General features: G+C 35.9%; 1 protein-coding gene across 1 annotated transcript in view; it reads left to right on the forward strand.

The window, feature by feature from the left end:
- Positions 1 to 13,332, forward strand: part of LOC130230730 (transmembrane protein 131-like) — a 62,028-nt gene continuing 48,696 nt past the window's right edge. Inside the window, 1 exon segment of the mRNA XM_056459885.1 lies at positions 1 to 141. Within this exon segment, the coding sequence (XP_056315860.1) occupies positions 21 to 141 (121 nt within the window). The 5' untranslated portion in view covers positions 1 to 20.

The following is a 13,332-nucleotide window of genomic DNA, read 5'->3' on the forward strand; positions in this document are numbered from 1 at the left end:
GCTAAAGAAACAGCAGCAGGATGGCGAGCAAGGACACAACACAGAGTTCCCTACATCCGACACGAACAAAATCAGCATGTGTTGGACTTCTGCGCCTTTTATTTATTGCATTTATTCACGTGGCACAGGCGAACAAACAAGGTAACCACCTGAAGCGTGTTGTATGTTTTCCACTGTGTTTCGTGAGTCTGTATGGCTTGTACACACACACCGCGGCTTCACTGCAAGCTAATGACTGTTAGCTTCGAGCCTTTAGCGTGTTAAAGAACTGAATAAATATTTAGTCAAGCCTAATCCACCAGATTAAAATCACAGATCTGGCTAGGTTGGGTGACCTGTGACTGGTCTAACCGTTTTTATTTTGTTGACGTAAAGCTGCTGGACAACAGTGTACAGAGACGTTAGTTTAGCTTGAGTATTAAAGCTAACAGGCTTAGTCATATTACGTTAGTGAGCACGCTGAACCTGACTGAAGTTACTCTCACTTTGAAAACTAAACACAACAATGGATAATGTTTACAGAATGCTAACCTATCCGTGACAGGCTTTCAGCTTTATAATAACTCCTCAAATGAATGGTTTACTCTCTGCGCTGGTCACTAGTTCTTGTCATTAACGTTAGATTGTTTTGGCTAATAAGTGCGGCATTGGTACTCAACAACGAGTTTGTTTTACACTAGATTAAACGTTCATGAGGGTTTAAACCTCGAAACGTCTTATTAACGCGATGTTATATGGACGTGTTTGCGGTAAAAGTAAAGTTTTAATGTGAGAGTTTAGTTCTGAGGCCCAGTCTGTCAGTGACATGTCAACTAACTCACAGAGGAAGGAGGAGACTGCATACTGCAAGTTCATGCAAGTTTTTACTATATTTCATCTTGTTGCTTAGGCACAGTTAAATACTTGTGTGTTACTGCTTGTGAGATTTTTGCAGAGATTTGTTACTAAGCAATGTATTGTATTGATAGAGAGCTGTCTGATGGCGTTTAAAGTGATAGTTCACCCCACCAATAATAGAATTCTATCACCATTTACTCACCATTTGCTTGTTTCAAACATTTATTAGCTTCTTTCTTCTGTTGAACACTAACAACACTATTTTGGAAAATGCTTGAACCCTGAAATTGACTTCCCCAGTATTTGTTTTTCCTGTATAAGTCGTAGCTTTCTTCAAAATATCTTCTTTAATGTTCAACAGAAGAAATACATTCATAAAGGTTTGAAACCACTTAAGGGTGAGTTTTCGTTTTTGGGTGAACTATTCATATAATGTGTCCATCCAGCTTACTAAATAAAATTTGTGAAAGTCTAATCAAAGTGCAGAACACTTGTGTTTGCAAATGAAATAGTGAGGTTACACTGATCTCTGGCACAGTTCAGATATGACCCCCTATGACAGGGCAGTTGACCCGGTCAATGTAAATGAAACCTGTTTGTTTATTTTTGTGTTTGTGTGTATGTTTATATTTTTTATTATTATTTTGACTACTGTTTTATTAATGGATGAATGTCATTATACTATTTAAGGTGTAATTTACCAAATTAGAAAAATAATTACTCACCCTCATTGCATTGGTAAACAAGTTAGACTTATTTTGCTTCTTTTGCAGAACACAGAAAATCCTTGCTTAGTAACCTATTTTTTTCTAAACTAAAATATTATACTAATATTTAAAGTAAATAAAAGAAAAACAATTTTTTAGAATAGCAAGATGCAATAGTGAAGTGAAGGTAAATTAAGTTTTTGTGCAAGCACTTTTCAGTTTTTAGTGATCAACCATGTGGCATTTTTAATCCTTAACGTTAAGTGTGTTTGCATGCATAACCATTTGCTGGTGTCTATCATTTTTTTAAGTAACCTGTTTTACCAGTTTACATGCAAATCAATACAGAAGTAGACCATGTTTAGAAAATGAGGTCTTGGTGATGACAAAACATAAGCATCCATGTATTATTCTCACAGTATTATATTTGTAAGTGTAAAATACAGCATTAAAACACAATATTATTTTTAAATGGCAGTCAGAAACCATTACATTTCCTCATCTTTCACCAAGAAATACTCACTGTGTGTAGATGTACTGTACATAAATCTGCCTGTGATGCTTTCCTGTCACATATCACACATACACACTGTAATCTGATAAAATGCAGGTTTAGGTGTTTGCATGTGGGTGCAATATGGGTAATGGGCAAAAATCTAACTGATTGTGCTTAAGTTGTTTATGACCAGTGGGTGTTATTGGTTACAAAGTAACTAGGTACTGTAATTAAATTAATTATGCACACTTTAAAGAAAAGTAAGGGATTGCGGTTCACTTTTAGGTAATGTAATTAGTGACTCATATTGTACTTGCCTTAAATACTGTAAATAAAATCACCAGTTCTGTATACATCAATTCAGAAAACCAAATTCATTCTATTTTCTGTATGTGCCAGAATAAATGTACGTTTCAGCTAAACAAGTTTACTTTAGCCTTACAATTAAACATGCGTGTGGAACAGTGAATTAAGTAGAGAAATTAGTCAAAGGAAAGCTTTAAGGCACTTTTTGATAAATATCTTAAACTTTTCTATTTTTTGCAGAGTAATTCTGTTCGTTAACTAAATAATGTAATGTTTATTATTAAAATGCTTAAATATGACATTTTAATTTTAAGTTAAATGCCATCAGATTTAAAACATCTAACGGTTATTTTCTGTTGTCTATGCCATTAGTTGAGGTTTATAAGGATTGTGTAATTAAATTACTTTTCAGACATAGCAATTATTTGTTTCAAACTTTAATGATTTAATTAGTAATAAAGAAGCCCAACCCTATATATGACCTTATGCCAGTAAAGGAAAACATGTTTACAAGATCACACTTTTTGTTATCCTAAACAGTTGCTGGTTCAGGCTACATAGTGTCTGTCTAATCTTGGCACAATCAGTTTGCTGGAGGATGTCATGGCAGTTCATGTGTGTAAGATGTGAACTGTCAACTGAATTGATGCTAGTAGGATGCATGATACCATTTTAGCAATCTTAGTTCTTTATAACTGTGTTTTGTTGACAGTTAAATTATTTTGTGTTTGGAAAAGAAAACATTCTCAGTGTTTGAGAGGCCAATCACAATGAACGTGTTTTTTACATTGATAGTCGCATCTTTTAAATGGTTTACTAACAGGCGCGAGCATTTTGGATACTACTTATGCACCCTGCACTTGTACCTGTGCGTTCGCACTTGAAAAAAAGTTAACTCTGAGCAGAAAAAGCGTGTTACGTCAGTCGCGTTTTTTTTTCATTCTTCAATCAACTGAAAGCAGAGGCAGGGTTTTCGTTGAGGTGACAGCAGTGTTTGTTTTGTCAAGACTACTATGAACACTTTTAAAAACAGAGGGGAGAACTAGTGGTCTTTGTTTCCAGTTTTCCAGGGCTGTATGACTTTACAAATCTTGAAGATCACAATATTATTAAATATTACAATTATAGCAACATCAACAGCAACACTCGCACACAATACACAGCTGATTCAGTCGGTGCCTAGTGACATAAAACGCACACCGCACAAAAAAGGCAGTGTGGTGCACCTCACATTTATGCAAGGTAAAAGCGTGTCCAGTGTGATCGGTCCTCTAGCTGTGTAGAGTAAAGGTGCATGATCTTTGGCCTCCAAAGACAGCATGTTTTCCCTTCTTAGTAATCCCTGGATTTACCTGGACAGTAGGGCAATCCAAAGGTGATTTTAGGGCTTAAACAAGCATTTGCTCCTTGTTGATTATAGTTCGTTTGGTTGCTTTTATGTTTGGCAGAATTAATGTGTTTTTTACATATTGTGAGCAAAGGGACATGATAAATCAAATATCTTTAAGGCTTGGATACAATGTGCACTTCTTAAGAACTCTGTTATCAAACTTCTGTAAATGTAAGTTCAGTGTTTTGTTGTACAATTGACACACTCTTTGTTTAGAGACAAATGACAGCAGAATAAAGCTATTTCTCACTTCTTTCTTTTTGCCAGTTCTAAATTGGCCTAATTGGTACAAAGAGACCACACAGTGGCTTGAGCAGATGGGTTTGTACTCTTTGGGAAGCACGTGTGAGTTGTTAAGTGTTCTCCCTCTTCCCTGGAAATGAATGGACCACTATTTCAGTCACTGTGTCAACCCACTTATTGACTGGAGGGAGAAACTGAGCACATGGAGTCATTTTTTTAAAGTCAAGGAGGAATGTTTTTAAGCCCTTGGAGTCTTATGTTTGCTATGAGATAAAAATATAGTTATCAATGAAATTAGATTTTCCATGAACACTAGACACAAGTATTGGGCTCTGGCTCTGGGAACTTTGGCTGCTTTGAATGGTCAAGGACTGCCCACGATGCTGTTTGAGTGACATGTTAACCAACCATCCCTGATGTTTAGGGGTATGGAAATGTCTGCAGAATAACAGCTAATCTGTACGTAATTTATTCACAAACATCTCAAGAAGTTTACAAGAAGTTTTTTTTCACATTTCTACATTTGTTGTTTGAGGGTGCACTTACAAGCATGGGTGTGATTGTCCCCCCTCTCTTCTCCCCCAACAGCCCAATTTTTACCTTTCGAGCCCAAACATGCTTGCATCATTTATGTTCAGTTTAGGAGGGAGAGAAGCGCTCTCACTCAGTACATTGGAGATTGCTTTAGATGTTTTTTTTTTTTTTTTTTTTTTTTTTTTTTTGAGTAGTTTTGGATGCAGTGACACATGGCCACATTTTTTGTTGTCATTGTTCTACATGTATTAGTAGGTTTGCTGAAGCTAACAAGTGCAGTGAGGAGTTAGCATCTTTGATAAACACTGACTATTCGCATTCATTAAAAACTAAGAAGAGTTATAAATTCGAATGAAACATCCCTTAAAAGTGACGTCGCTTCTTCGGTTTTGCGCTCTAGCTCCTTTAGTCTGGTGCTTTTAGCTACCTTTTCCAACTGGCCCAGGCCCAGATAACCGAACAATGCTCGGCATGGTTTGGATAGCCTAGTGCGAGTACATCCTTAAGCTAAGATTATGATGACAAAGTGCAACGCGTTTTTTTCTTAATTTTATAAAAACAAATTTTGTTGTATTTGTGCGTACCCTCAGGTAAAAAAAGACCCTTTGCACTGGGGCTGTGCAATTTGGGGAAAATATAAAAAAATTTTATTACTTTTTTAGTGACTGATATTGCTATTTGATTTGCGATTTAATTTTGTAGTCAAGCTTCAACTCAATAATCTGCAAGTCATGGCAACAATTCTGCAACAGCTCTTAAAAATGACTACTTTTTGTTTGGTGTCTGTGACTGAAACCAAAATATTACCTTATTACCAATACTACTTTTCTTTGATATTAATGCTTCTAAAGCAGCAGGCGCCATTATCCCACTTGTCCGCATTTTCCTTTTTTTTTCTTTTATTTATTTTTTTTTGTAAGACTGTCACACACAGACAACAGTCACACATTTCCTCTGGACGGGGGAAATTAAATAATACATATATATTTTATAATCGCACCCTCTTGCGATTAACTAATCACGACGCTTTAAATTGCGATTTCGATTAATCACACAGCCCTACTCTGCACCTTTGAATACTCTGTTACTCTTAGCAGTATGACCAAAGAGAGAGAAAATTTGAAGGTCATCTCACCTCCATTACAATAAAACAAAACAAATGCAAGTAAATGCACCATAAGTGCCACCATAAGTGATGAAGCATTCATGCTATGCATTGAACCTTGCATACCTTAGAAAATTCAGCATTTAGTCAGTTAGGTAAATGCTCATTGTCACCAGTGTTTATTGTTTAAACAACAACAGACAGGTGTGGACGCAGTAATTCATTCACAAATGTCTTAAAAGACACCTAGAAATTAAACCAAACATTGCGTTAATCATCATCGCACAATAGTGTGCACTTCACCCACAGCCATGCCAATAAGACACACTAAGGCAAAAGTCTGTCTGGAGAATATATTGCCACTTTTTTCCTTCAACAAGCAGTTCTTTAGAGCTGAACACAGAACGAAATCACCCATTTGATCTGTCAACAACTTTTCTCTCTTTTTTTGTCTTCATCCGCAGGTGAAATGAGGACAAACTAGCAAAATTAGATCTTTCGGAACCCTTTAAAATAGCTTTATGTTGACTGAATGCTTATTGTTATACAGTAATAGTAGTAGACTTTGTGTCCAGATGTCAGCATGTGAAAATCAAAATGAGTATCTGCTCAACAGATGCATGGGAACCGGGAATTGAAATGGTTGATGCTTGATCAAGAGATGCTCAATTGCTGTTGCATAATTCTGTTCATGTGTGCTAGAGCACACAGTGTTCTATATTTTGCAGGCCTAGATCTTACTCAATAGTTGGGTCTTCAGTTAGAAGTGCTAAAATTGTACATGATTTTTTGATTGTTTTAGCTTTCTAGGTTTCTTTACAATGCTGCAGTAAAATAAAAATAGAAGTGCCTCATAAAAGCCTAAACTCAAGTGTGACCACAGGTATGTCTGTTTGGCTAAAAGGAATCAATCAAAGGTGTTGGACATAAGCAATAGTTTCATGAGTAGTGTTGTGTTTTTGCTCATTCAGCTGCACCTGGCTCTAGACAAAGCTCATTGTCAGAATCTGGCACACATTCATCACAATGCAACATTCATAATTGTCTTTTGGTGTTTAAAGTGATTGTGTAGAAACCACTGTTGTTGAAAGGAACACTAGCCTTAGCTACATTTGTTTGCTGTCCATGTGATTGTTGACTGTGGAGTTGTTAGCTTGTAGTGTGGATCTTAAACTTATGCTTGGTCAAACATGCTGTTCAAGAATAGGGACTTGTCACATGGGCTAGGGCTGCACAATGTATGTTTTCAGGATTGATATTGCAATGTGTGAATCTGCAATAGTCACCTTGCAGGATCTGCAACGTCAAGTTGAAATTATAGTTGACCAGACAATGCAGTTCATAACATTGTGCAGTCTAAAAGGGCTGGCAGAGTTTAACCTTAAAAGGTTTTAGCTTGCATTTAAGGCCTGTGACTCTGTGAGCATTTCAAGCAAATTTAAACCATTTGGGCCCAAGAAATTATAACGCTTGTAGCTAAAAGATGAATTAATTACACAATGAAGACTAGTGTTATTTTACATTTTATTAGACTCCCCAGAAAACCATAAAGCACTGTGAATTTCATTTATATCTTTGCTCTGTTGTATTTATCTTTGCTTGTAATTTATTATATTTTATCCCAATACGCTTCCCTACAAAATCATCCCAGTCAATGTAAAATTATGAATTCTTTCCTAAATGTGTTATTCACATCATTTGGCAAAATTATATTCATATGGTGAAATATGTTTTTGTTTTTCTGCAGTAAATATCACAAAATCTTTCAGTATTGGACAGCCCTAATGTAGACCCCCTTTGTGTGAACATAATGTTGTACAGAATATTATTCCTCTCATCTCTCTGTGTCTTAAGAAGAGGTATTGTGTAAATGTGGTACGGAACCTCTGATGTGTAAAAAAAAAATACTCCCAGACTCTTTCTGGCAAGTATCTCGTATAGCTCTTATATATAACTTGAAGCTCTACTCACACATTATGGAATCTAGTTGTGAATCTGACATCTATTTAAAATCCCCTTACCATTGCAGGATTTTCCCATAAGTTTATCTGACAATTTCATAGCTGAACACTACAATACATGGTCCATATTGAAGTAATACTAAAGGTTTTTCAAAACAAAATTTGAACCTTAAGGCTGTGATGATCTTTAAGTTAAAGTGAAGAATATTTTGCTTTGATGTAATTCTTTTTTGATGTGAGTTTGTAACATTACTGTACCAAAGTGTGCAAACAATCTTACTGTTTATTACTTCCTGTCTACTTAATTTTTGGCCTTTTTGCCTTTATTAGATAGGACAGTATTGAGACAGGAAGCGTAGTTGGAGAGGGGGGATAAGGAAATGTCTTCGAGCCGGGATTCGAACTCGGGATGCCCTAACGTGCTACTGCACCATATAACCACTAGGCTATTGCGCCGGCTATCGCCCTGTCTTACTAAAAGTTCCAACACCAACAAGCTAACATGTATCAAGTTCATGTAGGGCTGGGCAATATGACAAAAATAATGATCATGATATTTTTTTTTCTTATTAGTCAATATCGATAATTATCACGATAAATGTCAAATCTTTACATATATTAAATTTATAGTATTTTCAGCATGCCAATTTCTTTGTGCAGCTGATTTAGCACATTTTTTTTAAACGTTTTGGCTGTCTGACAATATAAAAAAAAAAATAAACAAAAGAACAATCTTAATTCAGCATTTACTGTTCAAGTTTTCAACAACCAAAGACATAACCTACAAGTTATTGGATATTATTGTTCAACATCAAAATAAATGAATAAAATAAAACTGGTTTGGAACAAGTAAAAGGTGATTTAATGGTCACAGAATTTTTAGTTTTGGATGAACTGTGCTTTTAATGGTGAGTATGGGGAATTTAGGGTGAAATATCCTTTAATGTACAGGCTATTTCATTTAGAGATGCTAACGATTACTTTGATCGATTGATTGTCAATAACCCTTTGATCGATAGACCTTATCTATGACTGATTAAGCATGGACATTTAAAGGTTTAGTTATGCTTTGCGCTGTGAGACACGTTGATGCATTACATCAAGTGTGTGCAGTTTACCTTACTTATGCGGTCACACTTTTGACATCGCATATTGCGGGACGCATAAAAAAACCTATTATGTGCAGATCTCTGTTATATCCGGGGATGTTTTAATTTTACCTCACAGACTGGCACGAATAGGGCTATGCCGACTATCGTTTTATAAATCACGCATCACGGCGAGACATGCCTGGAGCACTACATTCACTCAATGGGTTTCTGAGCTCTCTTATCCTTACGACTGAGTTTATTCTTCCGAGGTAACCTAAGAATACTATCAGTGCTGCAAAGAGCTTGCAAAGACTGTCCAGCTCATGCTGCTCAAACCGAGCTTCGTTAATGAATTAAAATGAAACTGAAAACAGTTTAATGGATTGTTTTGGCGCTAAAGCATATACTAGGGGTGGGCGGTACACCGGTGTCATAGTCATCACCGGTGTGACATTGCGCCACGACATGGATTTTCTAATACCGTCAATACCGGTATAAATCAATTATGCGCCTTGAACGGCTGCATTAACATCAATAATAGCTAATTCTAAATAATAAGGCATTCAATTTTCTTCAAACGTTCAGTTGTGGTCTGAATACATGTCCTTATACTACAGGGCTCGAAATTGCAACCATTTTGGTCGCATGAGCGCCCGAAATGTAATCTATGCGCCCTCATAATATATTTGGGAGCATTTGTGTGTCTGAATTAGGGCTGTGACGGTAATGGAAGAAATCATGCTGTATGTCGGTTAACCGCGCAGATATATAAAAAAAAGCATTTTTAACGCACCGCTGTAATTCTATATCCCAGTCCCTTTATCAACATTTTTAATACAAGTCATTATTTTAAAGATTATGACTTGAGAATATAATTTTACCTCAGCGCTGCACTTTTCTCCTTCTCCCTCACGCTGAGCAGGTGACGGAGTGTTGTGAAGTAGTTAAACTCTCCTCAGTTTAATTTACAGTGTCAAACTGGCACAGGAATATCAGTATATTAATATAGACTTTGCTAAAAGGCTGGTCAAATGTGGGTCTTTTTTTACAGAAGCTATTAACAGACAAATAATTTGACAATATTATTTTGACAATCGCAAATATTTTGACTTATTTAAAGTAGGCTATAGGCTTTAGCATATAATAATTTTGTGTAAAGACATTTATAAAAAAATGTAGCTAATATATCACAGGGGTTTGTGTAGCAATTACAGTGGAGCATTAATTAAATCCTTTTTTCCCGTGGAGCGAAACAAACACAGCAGTTGTGTAGCGGATGGAGACAAAATATACACAAAAATATACAATTCAGATATTTTCGTCGGCAGAAAAATATTCTTTGAACGAATTTTGTTTTGTACAATTTGTATCTTAGTTTTTGTCGGTCAGTTATTTACAAAATAATCAAGAATAACTAATAAACTGAAGTGAAGCGATGTGCCTCAGGGTCCGCTTTATGCCGCGGCCAAAACACAAACTAAATACAATCGTAATATAAATAAAATAAAAGTGAAATATTCCGTTTCGAATATTTCGAATAGGCTGCTCTTTAATTTTGATCATACAGTTTACAAAGATTCCATATTCGAAACTGAATATTTCACTTTTATTTTATTTATATTACGATTGTATTTAACAGACCAGTTTGTGTTTTGGCCGCGGCATATAGCGGACCATGAGGCACATCGCTTCACCTCAAAGGTTAGTTATTCTTGTTTATTTTGTAAATAACTGACCGACAAAAACTAAGATACAAATTGTACAAAACAAAATTCGTTCAAAGAATATTTTTCTTCCGACGAAAATATCTGAATTGTATATTTTTGTGCGTCTCCATCCGCTACACATCTGTGCAGTGTTTGTTTCGCTCCACGGAAAAAAAGGATTTAATTAATGCTCCACTGTAATTGCTACACAAACCCCTGTGATATATTAGCTACATTTTTAATAAACTTCTTTACACACAATTATTATATGCTAAAGCCTATAGCCTACTTTAAATAAGTCAAATATATGCGATTGTTGACGCATCACCGGTCGCAGCATGCGCGTCTGTTAATAGCTTCTGTAAAAAAAGACCCACATTTGATCAGCCTTTTAGCAAAGTCTATATTAATATACTGATATTCCTGTGCCAGTTTGACACTGTAAATTAAACTGAGGAGAGTTTAACTACTTCACAACACTCCGTCACCTGCTCAGCGCGAGGGCGAAGGAGAAAAGTGCAGCGCTGATGTAAAATTATATTCTCAAGTCATAATCTTTAAAATAATGACTTGTATTAAAAATGTTGATAAAGGGACTGGGATATAGAAATTACAGTGGTGCGTTAAAAATGCTTATTTTCTGTGGAGCGATTGATTTGAGTTAGTAGGTCTGCTTTATTAAAATAAGCTTAAAAAAACAGCCTATGCTGGTTATAAAAAGGATTCTGTGTTTTCGTTTTGTAATCTAAATTTGTAATTTAAGTGGAAAATACTCAGGGCAGGCCTTTTATTCCTTTTATTTAGTTTACTCTGTTTTTCTATACAATCCTGAAAGATTCACAAGCAAAAATCAATACTAAACTAAAATGGGCGGTGATGACTGTAATAACCACATCACTGCGGTTGACATCTCATTATGGCGGTGATGCGGTTACCGTCACACCCCTAGTCTGAATATAATGGTTGTAGTGCAATCTGATTAGATTTTTTCTAAAAACTTGCTGAATCGCTCTACCCTGCTGAAGTATTGGTTATTAGCTGTCAGTTACTCAACGCTTCCCGCTGTCTGATAACAGGGAGCTTTTGTTACTGCAGGAAATGCAAACGGCTGAAGAGTGAAAATTGCACAGGTTTGCAAACCTCACCTAAAGTTATAATAATAATAATGGCGCAGATGACAGCGATCATAACATTAGGTAAATGTTGATCCGCCAGCTGAGATCAATCGAGTGTTTTCGGAGAAGGTGCCCGAATCTCGATGCGTTGCATTCATCGCGTGTTCAGCGCAAATGTCCGCTAAATATAAAGTCTAATACTGTAGACATCATCGCCAAAGAAACTCACCTTTACTAAGTTTACACTGAAACTACAGCTCATAACAAAGAGCGGAATTGCGCCGGTGGTCATCATGAGAATCCTGCTCTGTCTGCTCATAAATTGGTGCGGCTGACTCGCCTGCTTTATCCCACCAACACAGGGAAATGAAGATTCTTCCGTTCTTCCTTGAGATGTATATTATTTTGCTATTGAAAGTAATACCGTGATATTATACCGTCACCGTTCAAAAGATGAAAAATACTGTGATATTAATTTTAGGTCATATCGCCCACCCCTAGCATATACTATAGTGGACTTGTTTTAAAGCGCCTCATCTCAAATGTTATTTGTTCTTCTTGTACATTAGAATTAAGTTACACATTATACATAACAAAATTCGTTGCAAAAAGATAAATTTTTGAAAGAAAATTATATAAAGTGCATATATTTTTAGTTCGTGCCCGCCTTAAACAACTGCGGGTGGATGATGCTTCGCTCCATGGAAAATAAGTATTTAATTAATGATGCACTGTTGTTGTAAACGTCTGTCATATATTTGCTGCATTTTTAATATGTCATTATTTTAGAGATTTTGTCTTGAGCATCTGATTTCTCCTCGGTGATTATGTCCTTCATAAAGGCTAATTCTTTTATCGTCGATGAGGGACAGTATGTATTAAAAATTGTATAAAAAATATGTATGTAAAAGAAAATATCTTAATATTAAAAAGGAATCATAAGCTTGACACCAAAAGTTCCTTTCAATGTCGTAACAGAAGCCTTAAAATAATGCAGCTTGTAGTTTACAGCAAGCATCAAGTGTTCATTGAGATGTGTTTGAGATTGTGTTGTCTGACATATCTTTCGTTTGTCTTTTCGGGGTTTTTTTCTCGTAAGGCATGGCTTTCGAAAATGATGACATGAAATCGCTGGGTAGTTGCGCTGGTTTACTAACACTTGTTTGGGTCTTGGTAATTTCTTAGCATCTTCATCAGTGGGGTGTAGTTTTAAATGATGAAACAGGTTTGTGGTGTTGCCTGCAGTGCACGTTGCTCTGTTGTGTGTCAGATTGCACAAAATTATAATTTTATCGAAAAAATAATTATCGATATCGAATTACCGCCCAGCCCTAAGTGCATGTACAGTATAGTTTCAGTTTTGTCTCTGTCACTATGCATGGTAACCGTATTTATATTTCTGTTGTAGTCTTTTTTTAAATTTTATAATGGTTGACAACCAGCAATATGGTGCAATATTTATTAAAAATAAGGCTTGATACCCTTGTAAGTTGGAGTGCCAAATAGTTACAGTACTGTCATATTGCAGCTCCCCTGTTTTTGAATACAAGCGATGCAGCCCAGAAGTATAGATTGACTTTATTCAAAAGTGAAATGAAGGGAATTGGTCCAGTTGACAGATACTCAACCCAAGAATTAATGTTTGTTGATGTAAATGACTCTAAAGTTTTCCATGTTAGTTACATGACACAACATATTGTGATGTGGTGAGTAAAGGGATGTGTTTTTTTGTATACCTCTGAAAGCGTATACGAGGGGTGTTTTGAGCTTCATGAGCGTGACCAGCCTCTATCACTATAAACCTTCCTAGAGTTACAGAACTGCAGACTAATAATAGCCTT

The sequence above is a fragment of the Danio aesculapii genome, chromosome 6 (assembly GCF_903798145.1).
Source record: "Danio aesculapii chromosome 6, fDanAes4.1, whole genome shotgun sequence".
In the NCBI taxonomy this organism is placed as follows: domain Eukaryota; kingdom Metazoa; phylum Chordata; class Actinopteri; order Cypriniformes; family Danionidae; genus Danio; species Danio aesculapii.